This window comes from Dermacentor albipictus, chromosome 5, assembly GCF_038994185.2.
Source record: "Dermacentor albipictus isolate Rhodes 1998 colony chromosome 5, USDA_Dalb.pri_finalv2, whole genome shotgun sequence".
Lineage (NCBI taxonomy): Eukaryota > Metazoa > Arthropoda > Arachnida > Ixodida > Ixodidae > Dermacentor > Dermacentor albipictus.
The window spans coordinates 122,729,415-122,751,073 of record NC_091825.1 but is presented as its reverse complement, the minus strand read 5'-3'; the positions used below and the strand labels follow the sequence as shown (position 1 = coordinate 122,751,073).

The window sequence follows — 21,659 nt, the reverse complement described above, 5'->3', positions numbered from 1 at the left end:
GTCTTCCATGTTGTTGGTAGCGTGCCATTTCTCCAAGATTCATTGTACACCTCGAGGAGAACTCCTCTCGCTCGCTCCCCCAGGTGACACAGAGCTCGGTAGGAAATTCCTTCAGGTCCTGGCGCTGATGTGCGGCTACACAAAGCTAATGCTGCCTTAAGTTCGTGGATTGAGAATGGTAGATCCAACCGGTGATCACGTGGTGGCGGACAGCTGCTCGAAGGTGATAGAATGTTGGTAGCTGTGAGTTGGCCGGATAGTCTGGCGCAGAAATCCTCTGCCACGTCAATCTCCGGTCTCTTTTGAGAGAAGGCAAGCGCTTTGAATGGGAATCGCTGTACGGGAAGTGTCCGGAGACCGCGCACCGTTCTCCATAGTTGAGGTAAAGGCTTGCGTGGATCTAGCGACTCACAGAAGGCAGCCCAACGTTGCGAATCGAGCTTGTCTAACCGGCGCTGTATCTTCTTTTGCGTGCGCCTGGCGGTCCGTAGATCGTCCATTGTCTTCGTACGTCGGTATCTTCGTTCAGCACGTCGTCGGATTGCTCGAAGTCGTTCTAGTTCCTCATCAAAGTCATTCAGTCTCGAAGAGCATGTGAGAGTACGCATAGTGTCTTGCACCGCGCTCTTGATTGCCTCTTCCAAGTCGAAAGATGAATTGGCGTCGCAGTGTTCTTCCATAATAGATTGAAACTTAGGCCAGTCCACTCTTTGGATCGTATCCCTTATTTTGGAAGGGGACAATCCTCTGATCTTGATGTACGTGGGGATATGGTCACTTCCGTGCGTCTCTATGTCCGCAAACCACCCTGCGCGTCTGACTAGGCTTCGTGAGACGAAAGCCAAGTCAAGACAGCTGCTGTACGTGGAGCCACGTAAGAACGTAGGACTTCCATCATTCAGTAGCCAAAGTTCATTACTGGAGGCGAAAGATACCAGAGATCTGCCTCTTCCGTTGATCATCGGACTTCCCCAGAGTGTATGGTGGGCGTTGAAATCTCCAATGATGACCCAGGGATGGGAGGTTGAGGAAAGGATGTCTTGTAGTCTTTTGTAATCAAATCGACTTGACGGAGATAGGTATGCGCCCACAAAAGTAAAGGTGAAGTTCTTTTTCCTTACGTTTAGGCATATATATTGGTTATTGTCATTAGGTGGGACAGGCTGATGAGTGTAGGTGAGGTCACGGCGAATACACACCAAAACCTTACTGTTTTCAGAAACAGTTGACGACATGAATAATTCATATCCAGAAAGCCTGATTGTGTTCGATAAGTTCGGCTCGCAAATGACGATAATGGGAAACATATTGGCGTACACGAAGCGACGGAAATCCGAAAGGCGCGCTCTGAGTCCGCGCGCATTCCACTGGAAAACAGCTGCTTGTCGGACCTCTTCCCTAAAAGACCGTGGCTGTGAAGCCATGATCTACTCAAGGGTTGCCAGCACCGGACTCAGAGCGTCCAGTACTTGAAGCGCACTTCTGGCAGACGGTGTGTGCATGTTGCTTAGCAACACGCGAATGGCATTCATTAAAGGCCTAATAAGTGCTATCACTTGCTCATCTGTTTTCCGCGACTCCTCGGATACAGCACCTTGCTGTACAGGGGGCGGCTTGTTCTGCGGCTCTTCTGGCGGTCGTGTACGCGGAAGTAGCGGCCATTCCTTTGTGGAGAGAGATTTGGCAGTATTCTCCCTTCCAACATCGGTGTTCGGAGTGCTGGAAACTACCGCTGATGATGATGCTTGACGCATTGACTTTTCCTGGAAGCTTGACGTTTTCCGTCGTGAAGACCTTCGGCGGTGACGTCGTCTTCGCCGTACTTTCACAGCGGCCTCTTTGTGGGTAGAATTGTCTCTCACCATTTGTTTAAGAATGGTGATCTCTTTCTTGATCTGGGGACAGTCTTTTTAAGAGGCGCAGTGATCACCCTGACAGTTAGGACACTTCAATGTGGTTGCGCTGCAGTTGTCTTCTGAGTGGGGTTCGGCACATCGAGGGCACACGGCCGAATTCCTGCAGACGCCCTTCACATGGCCAATCTTCTGACAATTGTAGCATTGCATTGGTCTTGGGATAAATGGTCGAACCTGGTGGCGAAAGTGGCCGACCTTCACGTAGGGTGGAAGGCAGTCGCCTTTGAACGTTAGCCTCACACAACGTGTGTTGCCGAGGCGACAAACATGCACAATGACGTTGTGTTCACTTGCTGGTTTTATGAGAACTGGGAGGTCTGCATTAGGAATTTCGTTGTCAATGTCATAGATCACTCCTGTTATTGTGGCACCATTCGTTGGCATAATGGGTCGGACCTTGATGTTTCCCAGCTGCGTTACATGTTGTAGTATGGTCAGCGCGCTCGGGTTCATCACATCGATTGCCAGGATGTTTCTCCTAGTGTTTATCCTGACATCCTTGATCTCGTTTGGCACAGTGTTTTCGAGATACACAGAGAGGGCTTGCCTGTTGAGGACGCGCAGGTTGTCGGTAGCGTTCTGTGGCACAAACAAGATGGAGTGAGGCCATCGTTGAGGCGCTGTTTTCACAGTGTTCGAGCTGGACGCCGAAGATGACTTGATAATTCTTCGCTTGGCCTTGCGGTACTGGACAAGTCGAAAGCTGTCTTCCGAGGACTCGTCACCTGATGCGGGGTACAGCTCTGTGTCCTCGCTACCACTCGACGTATTCCCTCGCTTCCTCGAACCGATGTCCGCGGGTGAACGGGAACCGAGAGGATCCTCGGGGTGTTGCACATCCATCACCGTGACGGAGGGGGCTGTAGACCCCACAGGTGCAGTGAGAAGTCCAGAAAAGCACAGAGACGGGCGAGATGTGTTCCACGATAGAAGCACTTCGTCTTCGTCTTCCATATATATATATAAATATGTATATATATATTGGTGCCAAGAATCGTGCACCCGCCAAGAATAAAAGAAAGATAAAGAAGAGACGTTCCGGGACCCGTAGGGGGCCCGAAACGTCTGTTCTTTATGTTTCTTTTATTCTTGGCGAGTGCACGATTATTGGCGCAAATATGTTTCCTCGGCAGGCGAGTTTTCGTCGAACACTGGACTGTGTGCGTGTGTGCGTGTGTGTGTGTGCCTGCGTGCGTGTGTGTGTGTGTGTGTGTGTGCGCGTGTGTGCGTGCGTGCCTGCGTGTGTGTGTGTGTGCGTGCGTGTGTGCGTGTGTGTGTGTGTGTGTGTGTGCGTGCGTGTGCGTGCGTGCGTGCGTGTGTTTGTGCGTGTGCGTGTGTGCGTGCGTGCCTGCGTGTGTGTGTGTGTGTGTGCGTGTGTGCAAAGTGTGTGTGTGCGTGCGTGCGTGCGTGTGTGTGCGTGCGTGCGTGTGTGTGTGTGTGCCTGCGTGCGTGCGTGCGTGCGTGTGCATGCGTGTGTGTGTGTGCGTGCGTGCGTGTGTGTGTGCCTGCGTGTGTGTGCGTGCGTGCGCACGTGTGTGTGTGTGCGTGCGTGGGTGTGTTCGTGTGTGCGTGTGCGTGTGTGCGCGCGTGTGTGTGTGTGCGTGTGTGCGTGTGTGCGTGTGTGTGTGCGTGCGTGCGTGTGTGTGTGTGTGCGTGTGCGCGTGTGTGCGTGGGTGTGTTCGTGTGTGCGTGTGCGTGTGTGTGTGCGTGTGTGTGTGTGCGTGTGTGTGCGTGTGTGTGTGCGTGTGTGTGTGTGCGTGTGTGTGTGCGTGCGTGTGTCGGTGTGTGTGTGTGTGTGTGTGTGTGTGTGTGTGTGTGTGTGTGTGTGTGTGTGTGTGTGTGTGTGTGTGTGTGTGTGTGTGCGTGCGCGCGTGCACGCACATTTACTGGTTGAACTCGTTGAGATGGGCGTCTGCATGGGGACCCGTCGACCAGACCACTTAGCTGCATCGATTATGTGGCCATAGAGAAAGGAAAGTCTTTGGCTGTGACATTTACTTGGGAAATGCTGCGCGAACAATCAAGTCATGAAACCCGACGCATGATCATGCCGAGACCTATGAAAATCAGTAATTTTTTGCTTGAGGTTGAAAAGCAACGTGTGAAAATGCAATGTAGATAAATGTGCTGCGCATATCAGATTACTACACATGCATGCAGTTGTCTGGCGATCATTCACCGGCTGTGTTTTGTATATTTGATCAATTAAAAGAGCATTCGTATGCTGTCGTTCAATATTAGACGCAGCGAAAGTGTACACAACATGACTATTTTGTTTTGTGACAAAAACATGCATCCGCAGGGTAAACAATTTCTGTCACATCCCGAGAATATCTGTTCTTGCACAGCCAATGAAAGGGTAATTTCCCTTCTTTCAACAAACGCTCCTGTGGTCACCACTGCCGCTACATGCATATAGAAAGTGAGAGGATCTGTTGCCAGAACAATAAAAGGTCGCGAACACAGCTGACAGTTACGGATGCATCACTAAGCACCCGCTCTTTGAATTGTATTGCCTCAACAGGAGCCTTTTGAGCGGCATGCCAAGGCTTTTGAGCACAGCCGTGCTGGTCGCATAATCATCGTCGATTAAGTGGTCCGCGCAGATGAAGCCATTCTTTAGAAGTCTCCGTGCTGGGTGTGGTGGCTGACAGGCACGTATGCAAAGTTTACGCATCTTCTCGTCTCTGGGAAACGCGCTCGACGGCGTGTCACGACCGATAATGCCGTTATAACAGCCGTGAGCGCAGTAATGTCTGAGCATTTTCTTCCGCCGCGTCGGATGCGTCAATACCAATTGACCACCGTGCGAACACGCGTGTAAGACGCATCGCCTACATGGAGCGCTGACGGGGATAATGTTCCAGACGGACCACGTGCGAACATAGTCGACGGCGATAAACAAACGCTGCAAGCGACCGACACTCCAGAAAGACTGCTCCGGCTGTAGCTGACATTGGCCGCGCACGCGGAGGTGTCATGACGTCAAATGTCAGCTTCCCCCGGCAGCCGCTTGGAAGCAAGGCGCAACAGAATATCGCAAAATAAAGGTGTTTCTCTTTCTTTCCTTTTTTTTGAGTCACTCCCATGTTCTTTTCGACTAGTTCTTGGTTTGCGCTTAGTCATACCAGCAGATTTAGCAGGTATTCAATCACTGTTGGAAATTCTCCTCTTTCCTCCGACATCTCTCTTAACATTCTCAGTGGAGAACGGAGTGTCCTCCCATACACTAGTTCTGCTGGCGAGAACCCTGTAGCCTGATGTGGAACCGTTCGCAAAGCAAACAAAGTTGCCGGCAGACAGTTTTCCCAGTCCTCCTTGTGCTCGTAATAGAGCGCACGCAAAACTCGCGTAAGCACTGAATGCCACCTCTATACACTGTTTGACTGAGGGTGATAGACGGAACTGTGTATTAACTTTACCCGCACTTTTGCAAGAATGTGGAAGGCAGTGCGCTGGTGAATACTGATCCTTGATCCGCCTGGATTTCGGCTGGAAACCCAACTCGGGCAAATACTGTCGAAAGCGCGTCTACTACTTCGGTGGAGCTGAGCTCTTTCAGAGGGATTGCTTCTGGAAACTTTGTAGCCGGACACAGCATGGTAAACAAGTACCTGTAAACCGATTTTGTTTTTGGTAGGAACCCTACCGTGTCTATCACAAGTCGTCTGAAAGGTTCTGTTATTAAGGGCACTGCCTTTAGTGGGGCTTTCCATGTATCTCCTGGTTTACCCGAGCGCTGGCAGGCGTCGCATGATCTTTCAAAGTTTTCTACGTCTTTGAAACAGCCAGGCCAGTAGTATTCCATAAGCAATCTTTCCTTTGATTTGTTTATGCCTAGGTGGCCGGACCACCCATTTCCATGACAGAGACTCCAAAGGTCACCCCTGTACTTAGTAGGTACGACTAACTGATCTAAAATCATACCCTTTCGATCTCTGTAGGGCCGATACAACAACCGTCCTCTCTCATGTACTGTCACCTTGCGCCTAGCAAAGCCTTCTTTAGCTGTGTGATGTAATTTAGCTAAGCTCTCATGATTCTTTTGCTCGGCTGCCAGCGACTCTCTGTCCATACGTAAGAGCTGATCAAAGTTCTTTGAGGCCGGAGATAATAACGACCCTGTCTCGCTTGCGATTGCGTCAGCTTGCTTTTCCTGCAGGCTTGAACTTTGACACTCTAGTGATACGCTCTCATTGAGCTGGCCAGCTGGCAGGCTTTCCTCAACTGTTTTTTTTGTCCCTCGGGCCTAGCTCGGATTTGGGTATTGACGTTATCCCCTTTTCAGCTCCCGCTGGAGCAGCTTCTTCATTTTTAGCCGAAAGCGACGCCATTTTACGAGCTCGGCTTCGGGTTAATGCCTGTACTATGCCCTCTCCCAGTTTAAGCTCCTTTTCACGCAGTAACCGATTTGAACGATTCGAAAAAATGTAAGGGTACTGCAGTGACAAAAGTTTGGAAACTGCAGCCTCGGTCACTAGCTCCCTGAATGGCCCACTGATTTTGACTTTGGCCATAGGCAGACACACGCTGTGTTCTTCTACAACCTGTTTGATCCATGCTGCTTTCCCGGTGAAGTCATCTACCGTCACGTAAGACGGATGGACAATGTCCATTGTGGCGGCACTGTCTCTTAGTACCTGGCATGGTTTGCCATTAAGTTGCAGGTCGTGAAGATGTGGGCTTACAAGTTCCATATTCTCGTCTTTTTCATCCACGTAGAAGAAAACTACGCTAGGCTTCCCGCAGCTTATAGCTATATGTCCCAGTTTGTGGCATTTATAACAGCGGATTGGTCTGAAAGATTCGAATTTTCTTTTCTGCTCTTTTTGTACTGTTTCCCCGTTTGATTTCTCCTGGCTCTTTTCTGAGGGCTTTTCCTCCACGTCTACAAGCTCGGTCGTCTAGTCTGCGAACCCTTCTTGAACGGAAATGGTTTCCGCGGTCCATTTCGACCATCCCAATTTCCGTCCTCAGCGCTCAACTTTCTACGCGTTGCGTACTCTTCGGATAATTCAGCCTCCCTTTCCACAGTGTTTACATTCCCTCTGTCTTGCACCCACAGTTTCACAGCTTGGGGGATGCTTTTGTAAAACTGCTCTAGACACATGCATACAGTGATCATGTCTCTGCTGTCGTACGCTTCCACGCTTTTCAGCCACTCGACTAGGTTGGCCTTTAAGCCGTATGCAAACTCTGGATACCCCTCGCTATCTTTCTTGCCTGTGCTCCTAAACCTTTGCCGAAAAGCTTCAGCTGAAAAGCGGTATTTCTCCAGGAGACTAGCCTTAACTTTCGCATAATCATATGCATCCTGTGCACTGAATCTGGCGATGGCTTCCGCCGCCTCACACGGCAACATAGACAGCAACCGCTGTGGCCATGTACTCTGACTGAAGTTCATCTTCTCGCATGTCCTTTCAAAATTGCATAGGAACAAGGCTATGTCGGTCCTGACCTCAAATGGCTGTAATAGCCTGTCCTTGCGGTATGATTCTGCTTCACTTGATCGTCCCAGATACCCTTCACTTCCATGAGACAACTCCAAACGTTTGTTTTCAAGTTCAAGTTGCATATTTCTCAACTCGCGTTCCCCTCTCTCTCTGCCCCGTTCTTCTCTTTTTTTCAGAAATTCCAACCCCATTTCAATTTCTTCCTCACTGGCCTGTTCGTAAATTAGCTTCAGCAATTCCGATTTTAGCATTTTCTTGCGTACATCTAGGCCCACTTCCTCACCAGCAATCAACAATTCGTCTCTCAGCAGTGTCCTTAACTCCATGATTGCTGCTTTACTGCCTTGGTCCTGCTCGCTAAATCTACCTAGGAAAACAAAACCTAGCTACCACTCAACAATCTAGCTTCCCTACTGATCTAAACAGAACAACCACAAAATGAAGCCTAGAGAGTCAAAGCAAGAACCAAGCACTCACCGCAGACAGCACTACGTCGCAAAGTCCATCTCACCACTGCCAGCCAGTTGACAGGATTGGGGGCTCAATCCCATCGCTCGTAATCAGTCGTCAAGATTGGAGTCGGGTATGAATTAGAAGGCAGCTGGCCCATGCCGTCGTCCAACTTATCCACGCTGAGGAAGGAAAGGAAGGAAAAAGTAGAGAAGGAAGGCAGGGAGGTTAACCAGTTTAGCTTAACCAGTTTGCTACGCTACACATGGGAGCGGGATGGGGGGGATGAAAGATGGGGAGAAGAAATAGAGAGCACATAACGTTGTTGAAGGGAAGGACTGCTTCTCTTCGAGAACGAGGAATATGGGTTTATTTACAGTATCTACATAAGGACGTTGCAGTTCATCAGTCTAGCATGACTGCGAGAGAAAGTGCACTCAGCGGCCGCACAACAGCGGTTTATAAACACTCGGTCCTCCCTCGATCCCAAGGTGAGGGAAACGTTCGACCAGTCATCGTAAACAAATCGCCTCTCTGCGCGAGGGATTACACACACACACTTCCACACAGTTTCACGGTCCTCAACCAACGTCAGACGGACTTCGTAGAACTCGGGGCCCACGTCAGGAAAGGCGCATTTTATTCCCCGAGCTGACCCCCGCAGCGCGGCCGCCGGTTGCCCATTGTCTTGCGTCTTGAACGGCGCGAGGGAAGGGGCCTCGAACTACGTTCCCTCGGGGACTGCTCCGCTCGCAGCAGACCTGGAAGGCGGAGTCATGTTCCGGCACAAAGCCTGCTTCGTCAAACTCATCTTGGCTCCTGCGACGGAGAGTCGAGGACGCGCGTATTGTGATCCGGACACAGTCGACTTAATGACGCCGTGGCTAGAGGGTTGCGGCGGCCTTTCAGGAAAAGTTTGACGCCGTCGTCGCAACTGGCTGGCAAAACTTGCACTTCAGCAGGCCGCTCTTAACAGCAGGTAACAAGTAGGCATCTTATGTTATGCTTATTGTTCAGTTACCTTTTATTCATAAATCTAAACTACACTAATGTTATTGACTAAGTTGGCATTGTGTAGCATGTCTACATTTCAATAAAATTGGCCGTTATTTCTGCATAAGAATTTAGTACATGGTATATGATTAATATCTTGTCTTAGGGTTCTAAACTCTGCTTACATGAACTGTCAAATGTGGTCTTCAAATACCTATTGACAATGGCCAGATAACACCCAAGAACCATCTATACGTGCTGTTGCGACACCATTCTGTGGTCATACGGAAACTTGTATACATTATGATATATTCTGCTTTAGGTAGAATAAATTTTGCGAACACCATGTAGTGTAAGGCATTAGTTATTGCAGATGTAATTGGTGTTCAGGGCCACCTGCCAACAAGATGAAAAGTAAGAGATAGCTATAATAACTGTTAATTTCCAAGCAGAAAAGAACGTTGGAGATGCTCTGGGTGAACCTGAATAGGCATTTTAAATCATAGAGTGAATTATACCGGTCTTCTGGGATTAGGCTATGCTTTCACTTTTATATTTTTGAGCCCTTAATTATGGTGCTTCTTATATTTGTTCTTAGGCCAATAACTGTTCAGTCTTGTCAGGGCAGCGATTGAAAAGAGAGGCTAAAAACAAGCAACTATGCATCCTGAGTGTTAATTGAGGTCCTAAAATGTTGTAATTACGTAACTAGCATGGAATCAGTCCTTAAAAATGATGCGTACATTACAGAAACTATAGGGTTATAAATATACACTTGACAGCTGTCAATGGGGAACAGTATCTTTTTCGATAGCGTCATCGCTTATTTTTTAATAAGTAGAGATTATTTCTTAATCATGTTTATGTTAAGCATTCAACTCTTATTTGCTGGTTTTACTCTAAATGAGTCATTTTTCCGCCTTTTTTTTTTTTGACTGGCGCAGATTTTTCAAAAGCCATTGGGACTGCCACCTGCTGACACGCCTTTCTTCGTCCTCCTTAGTCGTGTACCTTACTGTTAGGATGTGGATGCATGGTCAGTTTTTCTACACATGCCATTCATAATATATATTCTAGTCACTCAATGCAAAACATGGCATGTCATTCATTACCTATATATAAGTTTATTCAAAATCAATGCGAAGCAAGTTGATGTACATAACTAGCAAAAAAAATTTTTTTATTTTGCTGATTTTCATGCTTCCGAAACATTCTTATAAAACGCTGGTTATCGAAAAGGCCTTTTACAGTACTTTTACAAGACGCCTTTTCAGTGTGCCTCATTCAACACCCTTGTGTGCGGCATGCTTTTTTCTTGTGTTAGCAGCGCCCAAATTTCTAAAGTACTGTTCATTCGCAAAATGTCATGCTGTTGCGATACTATTTATTTGTGAAGAATATCATTTTGGGGCACAAGTGACATGGCTGCCATATGTACGCATGTTTGTGTGCCATACGCAGGCTTTAAATTTAAATCTCCACAGAGTTTATTGCAAACTGTGGAATGTATGTAGTTGCTTTCAATAATGTATGCCCTTGGGAAAGCATGCATTTAACCCATAATACTGAATGTTTTTTTCAGGTTAGTAGGTTGTCGCGTGCTTTAATTTTGAATTTAGAGCCAGTCGTATTGAATACATGTGCATTTACTATAAATCCGGAATCATGACATTGTTTCCAAGAAAAGCATACCAGTACCAGTGATCTGCATTAGCGCATGATTAACACAGCTAATTTTTTTTTTTTTCAGTGCAGATTGCATACCGGGTGTTTCAGCGAACATTATCACAAATTCTTTTTATGTTGCTTGTGGCAAACAGCACAATTCTAGTCCTCGAGCTGGTCTACTCGAAGAGGCGGACATTGCTTACACAAAAAATAAATAAACTTATAATGGACTCATTAAAAGTTCACTAATTAAGTTTCAACTAGATAGCTTATGGCACATATTGCAATTTACAAATTCTAGCCAGGGAGTTCGCCAGGCCGATCCACTTGGAGCAAATACTCCGGATGACACCAGTTTCTAGATATTAATTTCGGAACTTTGCGTAGAAATGCATTGCTGTTCCAGTTACTCTTGTACTTCAATGCATAAAACGACATTTAGTTAGGAAATTAAATGGAATGACAATGCATTTTTACCGCAAGTTTGGCGGCACATATCTCGTAAGGGGTGCCTTCCAAACCATACTTTTCAAGTGGATATGCCTTGCACTCTCGCTTGTTGAAATTTGTAAATTACAATATGTGCCATAAAGCAATTAGTTTAAAACTGAATTAGTGAGTATTTGTTAATTCGTAGACTGTGCATTTAAATTTTTTTCTGCAAGTAAGTGATTCCCGCCTCTTCAAGTAGACCAGATCATGGACTAGAATTGTGCTATCTGCCACAGGAAATTTTTAAACAAAGTTTAAAAGCGTTCGCTGAAACACCTTGTACTTTCTCGGGCAAGCAAAATAAGCCTTCATACATGAGTTCCACAGATAGTCCGACGAACAGCTTCCCAAGACTTCCCCAAGACCGATAAGGAGGTAGCATTAACTTGGCTTCAGCAGTGCTTGCGAAGTTCTAGGGCTATTACACGTCTTGTACACGCCGGATTGTAGACAACCCTTTGGCTTCAACAAGCCCAAATATATATGTCTTCTAGATGGGTTTGTGCTGCCTAGGTTGTGCATCTTGCGCAGCACATTTGCAGTTTGGCTAAGCGACACTGAGTAGACGTTGCCATCACCGGTAAGTCCAACCTCTACTACATACAGATTTATTGAAAGATAAGACTGCAGACTTCAGTGATTTTTCCGACTCCGAATTTATTTACGGCGACAGCAACAGACACGGCTTCGACGGCGGGCACCGTCACATGTTTACACGAACAGCTATACTTCTATGCTGAGTACATGAGTAGGCACTGCTTGCACGCAGAGCCTTCGCGGTGGACAAAACCACGCTCAAATTGTCAAGCACCACAGCTGCGCTGGCCCGGGATTCACGTCCTATCTGCTTACCTACAGGTGCACGTGTCATCTGCTTACGTGGTATTAAACGGCTGCTAATAAAGGAAATCAGACAGTTGCCGGCTCTACGGCATTACTAGGGTTGCTCCGATTTTGTATACTAAACATTTGTAACGAATTTAACCAAAGTGAAACGTTGTAGTTGCACAAAGCGCATTTAGAGGGCGACTGGTCGTCGCAGGGAAACCTACTAGACGCCCGCATAACTGGTGTGGCGCGGCCACCTCATTCAAATGAAGCGCCTTCGGCAGGTTTTCTCAGTTCGCGCCAGGTGTCAGCACCGTCCTATTGCACGGAAAATTTCTGTCGGTTGGGAGCATTTGATGCACGCGACGTGAACCACGGCCTCCGAGATGTCAAAACGCAAATTTCGGAGGCCATGCATTAAACTGCATAGTCTTCTTTGACAAAACGAGATGGCGCCAGCAGCGCCGCCTCGAAGCTCGATCTACTGGTGGCACGTTCGCGCGCAATGTTTAAGTTGCAAATAACTCAAGCCATCCAACACATTCATTTACGTAAATACTTTCTTCTTGTTTATCAGCTTTGGAACTTCAACGAATTGCGTCTCATCTCTTGAGTTCGACATTATTATGTGCTTTTTTTTCTCGTTTCCTTATTAGGTCCTTTGTTACATGAGAACGCTTATCTACAGGTTGCCTTGATGCCTTACCTCCCACATCAATTGCTGCTTCTTAAATCAACCTAGTTACGTTAAAGCGGCATACTTGTTTGCAAGCAATAACCTGAATTCGTCTACTTTTACCCTGACCGCGTCTATAGATTGGCCTTTTTCTTCTCGATTAATTTAGCTATTTCTCTCCTCAAATTGAGAGCAATCCTAGACCTCACTATCCTATGGTCACTGCCCTTTATCCTACTTAAGACTTCTACATCCTGCGCAATACTGGGATTTCGGCAAAGAGTATGAAATCTATTTCATTTTTTTTTCTCCATTAGGATTTTCCAGGTACACTTCCAGTTACTGCCCTTCCTGAAGACAGTATTCATTATTCGGAGTTCATTTCTTTCTACAAGTTCTACCATCATTATCTCCTGTAATCTCCTGGAATCTATGGCGTAGTTACCGATTGCAGAGTTGCCACCGTACGTGCAAAATATCCGAAAAAGTTGTTTTTACGTCGCGATTTAAAGGAAAGATGCGTTATATTTGCCTGACCAACACGGCTATCAACACCGATAGGGGTACTGTGAATGGTTAGGGCCTAGAACAGTAATAAATTACGAGGCTAACGAAACCACCTTTATATTTATGGCAATGCCACAGAACACAAAACAGAAGAATGTGCAAAGGAACGGTCAGGCATAATAAAATAAAAAAAGTTTGGTCTTTTTATTGTTATCCAGCAGAGGTGGGCAAATACCCTCATTTTGAGTTTTCCTGGCTGACACTCTCGGCGCAAGTCACTTCCTCACCTAACCCTCACGTTGTAACCATCCTTCTCTTACCTTTGGTTCGCTACAACTTCAAATGAGCCATTCACTCTCTCCCAAAGCTTACAGTTTACCTATATGATTGCCTGCCGTGACATTACCATTGTCGAAGCTCTCCACCTTACTTTGTCTATATGGCCACAGACTAACCCTTCATTGATTATAAAGCCGTCTGCAATGCTCGCGAAGCGACCTCCGCGCCTGCTACCTTATTTTGTTTCTTTTGTTACTAGTAGAAAGCGCGCTAGTTAATGTGGGAGTCCAAGGGCGAAATAAGGCGCAACCCGATATTTACGCAATCGCTACAGGGTGAGCTGCCCATTTTATTTTCCTAGCTGCATGCATGCGTAATTAAACAAATCCTCGTGACCCTCTTGGACAGCCATGTTTCAACGCCAGGCGCCATGGAAAATAAACATCGTGTACTATACACCAATGCGGAGATTGCACATTTTCTTTGTATTATGATGGGGGATAACAAATGCGACAAGCAACCGTCACTGAAAACATGGTGCGTCGAAATAGGAAATCGTTGCAGAACACGCCGAACAGCGAGTGTGCTGTTCGGCGTGGATAAGAATAAGCAAACTATACTAGCTTTATAGAGTTGTAATTACCGACAAAAAGTACGAGAGAAATGAAAAACCCATCTGCTCTGCGACACTACTGGCGGAAGAGAAATGGGGTCTGGGTTTAGAGAATTCGAAGCGTGTTTTGCAGTTTTGCGAGGTGACGACTATAGCGCTTCGTTGCGGTCTTGCTCACTACCATATTATTCGGCCGTTTAGGCGTCTGCAATTAACGTGCGCACTCGGAAGCTTGGGAATCCGAGTAAAAAAATGGCGTGCAGATCAACGCCTAGAACGCGTAATCGCTTGCAGCCTGCGCTACCCACTTCTGCTTGCCCGGAAGAGCCTTTTCCGTTGTTTGCTGTTCTTTCTTCTTTTTTTTCCAAATGAAAAAGGCTGTCGGGAAGGAACCCGAGTACGGTTAGGGATGAACCTGTTTAAGCATGCTCCGAGCCGACTGCCGAGTAGGTCGTGCAGTTTGTGCAGTGAGCTCGGGCTTGTTCTGCTATACCATGCCGATCTGCTAGGGCAATTTATGTCATCATTGTCTCCATCAGTACCCAAATTTTGAGCTCAGATTCGCGGTACTATTCACGTGGAAAGCTTATGCAGCATTGCATGACGATATAAAGGGCAAAAATGTAGTCGACACACCGACAAATCACTACATATCTGTAGTTAGAAGAGGTGGAAGCACGTGACATATCTTGCTTGTGCGAAAATAAGAACTCGCTTAGCGCCCCATCAATCCTTACAAGCATGTAGCATTGCACCGCAGCAGTGCAAAAGGCCGAACAAGTTCAATAAGAAAAAAATGAAAAGGAAAGAAAAAGAAAGAGAAAAGAAGTTGTCGCTCTAACACTTAATGGAAGGAGGTGCCACTCTTGTTTTCTTGATTGTAAATCCTTCGATGGCGATGTTAAATTTATAGGAATACGGAATGCCTCTTAAGATGCGAACGTATTAGCAAGGCTTAGTTTTACCTCTGTGCGTGCCAGCCGTGGTGGCACAGTAACCAATGTGTCTCCTGCCGCGCATGAGGTCAGGCCTTCTATTTATGTCGCAGCGGCAGCTTCTCGGTAGTAGGCAAAGTGAAACAAAATTATAGTCATTACTGCATTTCGCTGCTATTTAAATAAGCCTTCATAAGCCTACGTGTTGGAGATCACCCGAGTTCACCACTATGGTGTCCATTGTAACTCTGGCGCCGTTTTAAGGAACACTTCATACGTTATTATCAACGACATGCACTAAAATTTCGAAACGAATACTTGTCTAGCCATAAGTATTTTTGTTAGAGGCATGAAGCTTACTATTCTTTACAATGTCTAAGGATGGTTAATTAATTGGAGCGTGAATGTATTCTATGCGGAGTTGCTGAGATATTCCTAATTAATCGTTAGCGAAGTTTTTTTATTTATAGAAAGCTTCACCTTACAGTCGGTGCGAACCAACGAATTGCAAACAAGCTCCGCCCGCAATACCGTAGTTCACTTGCTTTCGCCTCTGAAAAAGAGCCTAGTAACACGCTTGTCGTATCGTCAACAACGGCCCCAGACAGGATGGGCAGTGACCACTTTCCGATCTTCACGAACATCACCGGATTTCACACTGCTGGACGACAATTCTGTGCTGTGACCCGCTGGGACACATACAGAGAAGCATTGGACGAATCCCCTGGCGAGCTGTTCGCAGATATGCTGCGGAGCAAAAGAGTGGCTACCTCAATGTTGAAACTGCCAGATCATTTCCCTACTCCTGATTTGAAACTAAAGAACCTCTGCGCAGCGCGTAGGAGAGCGGAGCGGAAACTAATGAGAAAAACGGGCAATCCATCTGCGAAAACTGAATTCAACAGGATAAACGCTGTCATCCGTCGTCACACAAAACGGTTAAGACAAGTTCAATGGGCTGCTTTCTGTGAGAGTTTATCGGCGTTTACTCCCATGACAAGGATATGGGGAGTAATGAATAGCCTATCCGGAAAGATTCGTCTGCCCAGGCCATTCGAAGCACTGGCTTTAAAGCAAGGAAAAGATTTGCAAACCCTTGCAGAAGATTTTGCAGACGTCTACACATCTGGCAGATCAGCGGGAGTATCGAACCCTCTATTGTCTGAAGCATCGCAAACCATGGATACGCCGTTCACCTTTCGTGAGTTGGATTTGGCGCTTAGCAAATTAAGAAGACGCTGTGCTGTGGGTCCCGATTCGATCAGCAATCAGATGCTGACAAATCTGCCATATGAGCGAAAACAAGCACTTCTGGACATATTTAATCACGTCTGGAGCACAGGAGAGATCCCAGAAGCATGGAAGACAGCATGGGTGGTGCCAGTGCTCAAGTCGGGAAAGGATCCTGGAAACCTCACCTCATACCGGCCAGTATCGCTAACATCATGCGCATCCAAGTTGATGGAAAGACTAATATGTACGAGGTTAACATGGTATCTCGAGCAAGGAAATAGACTGCCATCATGTATGATTGGATTTCGTCCACGGTTGAGTGCCCAGGACAGTGTCTTGGATCTACTGAGCCACATCGAGCACCATCGCGCAGACGGCCTTTCCACACTCGCCATCTTTATGGACGTTGCCAAGGCATACGACTGTGTGCTTCATACAGGCATCATCAACGGACTCCGAGCCATGGGTGTCTCGGGAAATGCTCTTCGATTCGTCCATGAATTTCTCAGGGATCGATGTGTCCAAGTTAAGCTCGGAAGTATAATGAGTGACAAGCGACGAATTTCCCTCGGCGTCCCACAAGGAAGTGTCCTATCCCCCTTGCTTTTTAACGTTGCCATGGCCAGCCTTCCAAACGCCCTGAAAGTAGGTCGGACGGCAGTTAAAATGTCCATCTACGCAGATGACATCTGCATTTGGATCTCGGGGTACCAGCACAAACGTTTGGCCCGAATAGCCCAGGCCGCAATCTCCACTATCGATCGCCACTTATCGACGCTTGGCCTATCTTTATCAGCAGAAAAATCGGCCTTCATGCTTTTCCCGGGAGTGAGACGCAAGTCAACACGTCTGACGCTGAATATCAGAGGGCATTCAATTCTTCGTGCAACTCATGTTCGATTCCTGGGCGTCACCATCGACAACAAGCTGCTATGGCGTGGTGCGGTCGAAAGTGTTGTGGCTGCATCAGTGCAAAGAATCAACGCACTTCGTAGATTGGCAGGTATACGTTGGGGTAACAATCCTATATCCATGCTTAAACTGAACGCTGCACTGATAACAAGCCGCATTCTCTATCAGCTCCCTCTGATATCACCGTCATCGAGTCAATTCGAGCGCTTGGAGGCAGTGCACAGAAAGGGACTTCGCTTGGCGATGGGAGTTCCAACGGCGGCTTCAAACAAGAAAGTCACTAATGAGGCAGAGTCTCTTCCACTCCGCCTCTTGGCATCTCAGGCCTTGCTGACGCAGCTATTAAGGCTGGGCGAGTCACGGGCAGGCACGGCGCTTCTCCGACGGCTAAGAGCAAGAACTCGCTCACATTTCCATGCGGCGCTGAACACCTTCCGATTTTTAGAATTGGAATGGCCTAAACGAAGTCGCCTTGACCCGCCATGGTCTTTTCCGGACGTTACCTGCAGCCTCAATGTACCCCACCTACCGACGAAACGCACCATTTCAACTGCCGAAGCCAAGTTCATTGTGCTGGACCACTTGAGCACTGTGTTTCAAAGCCATCTATAAGTGTACACAGACGGTTCGGTGTGCGCACAAACAGATAGCTGTGCAGCGGCATTCTGCATACCCTCCCTTGATGTGTCATGGTCTGGCCGACTGGATCGCGTAGTTTCCTCTACAACAGTCGAAAGTGCCGCAATCACCGCGGCTTTGCGGAAACTACGGGCCTTTTCTGCACGAGATGTCGTGGTGCTGACGGATTCCAAGTCAGCATTGCAGAGATTACATCGGGGCCTACCTCTAGAGAAATTTACAAGGCAGTCTTTGGCACTGATCGACGACCTAACGAGCAAAGGATTTAACATAAGGTTTCAGTGGATTCCATCACACGTAGGAATTGATGGGAACGAGGAAGCTGACGCTCTGGCACGCCTAGCGCTGAAATGTGTCCCTAAAGTGAAAGCTCCAAAAGCTTTTCGAAACCCTAAGGGTGCAATACGCCTTCACTTTAGAGAGATGTTCAAGAATCCACACGAATCCTGTGTGACTCATGGATTTACACGTGAACAAGCGACGCTTTTATACCGCATCAGGACCGACTCCGCGTACACCCCAGCTTGGTTATTCAAGACTGGGCTTCGCGCTTCCCCACTCTGTGTTTTCTGTGGTGACATTGGCGACATCGAACATTTCATTTGGCTGTGCCCTCAGTTTGACGCGGAACGAAAAGTAATGGTCGACAGCCTACAAGAAAGCGGTCTCACGCACAGGACCTTTGAAGATGTTGTTTTCCCCGGAGGGCCCGCGGCATTGAGGAAGAGAGCGCAACGACTTCTGATAGCCTTCCTGCGAGACACGGGGCTCATCGACACCTGGTGACACACCACTGATCTGAACTCGAAGGAGGATCAGGCGGAACAATTGCCGGCTATGTATGCCAGGCTAACCCCGCCTGCTTCAACATCACCACCACCACCACCACCACCACCGAGTAACACGCAGTCCACTCGCAGCTTAATTACTTTGCTCGGCTAATGCAAATTCTAGACTAATTGGAAAATAAAAGCCCGTTTTTATAAGCTAAAATATTAGATTTCGTTTAGCATCGATATCAGTATCACTCGTATAAGGTTTGCCACGACGTTCAAGTTTATTCCGAAAACCAGTGACACACAGACACCTCTGTACGGAGGAGATGACCGTTTTCGTTGTGCGAAACCGATTCAAGTCATGATGGTAAGCAAGCCCCATACTGTGTCGCAAATGTGCAAATTGTGTTTGGGTTTGACAGCACTCACGTAACTTTTTCAAGCGAAGCTTGTATTAGCTCACAAGTTTCGGTGTCGTTGCCGGGGTAATGCAGAAAAACCCAGTTGCTCCCAGAGCGGAGCAGCTGCGGGAAAGGGCGGGCAGCTGTGCCGGCGCTGGAGCGTGAGTCATGAGCAAAGATCCCAGCTGCATAGGCGCGCGCTCATGCCATGCACACAACCAATCAGAGCCGTTTCGCGTCTGCCGGGAAGGGAAAGAGCAGCAAAGGATACCGCGCGCGCTGCGCCAGCTTCGTTTCCGTTCAATTCAGTGTCGGAAACTGGATGAGATGACTACGCGCTGTGCGTTCACCCGAGGAACAGGCAGCCTTCGACGAGCGGCGGCGAGAACTCGCCCGTGAAAGGGCTCGCCGTCGGTGTGCCGATCCAGCCGTTAGAGCCATCCGAGTCAAGGTAATCCGACAGCAACGAGAAGATGCCAAGCTGAGGGAGCGGGTGGTCTAAGCGATCCGCCACCTTTACCGGTGGGTTACTCACCCGTGACGAAGGTCAGGTGCACGCAGGACAAGCTTCCCCATTTCCCGGTAGGGGAAGGGTTGGTCATTTTTTTATTCTTAGGTTGTCGTCCACCATGGCTACCGGGATTTGAAAACGAAGAGCTTGTTGGAATTCATGATTAGAATACTAATCAACTACCTGTTATACAGATCAACTACCCTGTCGTATTTTTCGAGAGAACTGCGCTATGGCACGACGTAATAGAGGCAGCCAAACCTGCCAAAACCACGATCTGATCATGAGGCACGCCGTAGTGGGGGACTCCGGACTAGTTTCGACCACCTGGGGTTCTTTAACATGCACCCAATGCACGATGCACGGGCGGCGTTCTTGCATTTCGCCCCCAGCAAAATGCGGCCGCCGCGGCCGGGATTTGATGCCGCGACTTCGTGCTTAGCAGCGTAAAGCCAAAGCCACTATAAGCTACCGCGTCGGGTGTAAGTAAAACACCTAAGCTGCGTGTTCACTGTAAATGAGGTCCTTGAACCACAGTTCCCGTGCGCCAGCCGAAGCATCACACAAATCAGTTTTGGATGTACTGTAGTTGAAATTTAGATACATTAACGTCACGTTTTCTTTTTCTTCTTTCGATATTGCCTTCACTAGGTCACCAGATGCTACTAATGCCTGAAAAGCCCTGAACCTCATGCTTTGGTTCCTCTCTAATCAGAGCAAGAAAATCTAAATTTAAGAATGTTTGTTTCGGATACTGTAGTGTGCTGAACTGTGGTAATAAGTGAAAAAAAAAACAAGAAATGCTGGAGTCAAGACGCGCCGTTACTGTTCCCACTTTTCTTGCTGCTGCAGCTCCAAGTCGCTAAGTTTAGCTACAGCTAACATCAACGGCCATTTACGACTGAAGATAGTTACAAGTTGGCTTTGACGTACATCTGAGCGCGAGCGACCTCCTGCCAGTGTGCTTTAAAACTTCAGGACTCATGCCCATCACGCATACCATCTAAGTGACTTCTCTGCACTTCAGCAATATGAATAGCGTCTTTCTCATTTGCATCGCATCATTGTATGTCCGCAACCCTCCCTCGCCCTCACCTCACAACGTCAGCCCTCCCTCCCACTCACCTCGCCACGTGAGAGAGAGGTCAGGTGAAGGTGAGGGCGCACTCAGGAGGGTGTCCGTGTCTGTTGCCTACTAGAGAAAAAAACAAAAGTCGGGACACTTACTCAAAAGTCGGGAGTGTTCCGTTAAATTTGGGACGGTTTGCGACCCCATACTCTGGACACCTAACCCTCCACGCGCAGGCTACGCATGAACGACAATACCACGACAGCACGACAACGGCGACGGCGCAAACGCACCTCGAACGTCAGTATAATTGCTACCGCAATTAAATTAAAGAAAAGCTAGTCTTATAATGTTGCATGAAAGAAAACCGGAAAATGTGAGCCGCATTTTTCCGGGAGAGAGAGAAATAGAGCGAAAACAGAACTTGGGCAATACTTTCTCGGCAAGCGATATTAAACGACAGCGAACGGAACGGCAAGAAAGCTGCTTTCACTATATAGGCAAGCCATCCTTGACGCATGTTCCAGCCTAACAAAAAAGCGTCCCTTTGCAACCAAGCTTTGACTTGCTCAACGTTTCAGTTGTTTCAATTAGAAAGATGTGTAGGTCGAAAAGCACGCAACAAACACGACCCAGAACGGACACGCAATGCAGAACTCGACTCGTCCTGTTTTACGTGTCCTTTCTGTGCCCATGTTTCATGCAGTCTGCTCGGCCTAAACTTTCAAAGCGCGTCATTACTTATAAAGGGAGAGGGAGACTGCGTACCATCTATTTGTTCTAAACACACACAGCAGCAATAAAGGGTTTACAACAGCTTCTACTTAAAACAGAGGAAGACCTGAGCCCACTGGCGCTAATGAGGCATGTCTTCGCGAAGAGTTCAAGATTAAAGTTATGCGGGTTGACGTTGTGAAACATGAACAATTGATTACGAGAGACACCGTAGTGAAGAGCTCCAGATTAATTCCGGCCATTTGGGGACTTCTTAAGGTGCAGCTAAGCCTTAGTACAAGAGCGTCTTCGCCTTCCAGCAGAAGAGACAAACTTCATCGGCGGGGAAATTAAAAGCTTTAATGCGGTAAAGAAGTCATCCTCATCTGTAAGTATAAAAATGAAGCCTTTAGGGGGATCAGGCACTCTACGCACCAGCTGGTAAACGGAGGAACTTCTTGCACGCTGCAACATCGCCCACGCTGGAATGCGGTTGCCGAGGGCCGGTAGCGAACGCACGACCTCGTGATCCACAGCGGAACGCTATATTCACTCATCAACCCTGGCATGGACTGCTGTTACATGTACCTCTTG

General features: G+C 47.6%; 1 protein-coding gene across 1 annotated transcript in view; it reads right to left on the bottom strand.

Moving 5' to 3' along the window:
- LOC139060057 (cytochrome P450 3A4-like) overlaps positions 1–21,659 on the bottom strand; it is a 39,098-nt gene extending 17,439 nt beyond the window's left edge. Inside the window, exon 1 of the mRNA XM_070538834.1 lies at positions 21,501–21,659. Coding sequence (XP_070394935.1) covers positions 21,501–21,539 — 39 coding nt within the window. The 5' untranslated portion in view covers positions 21,540–21,659. The remainder of the gene's footprint in view (positions 1–21,500) is intronic.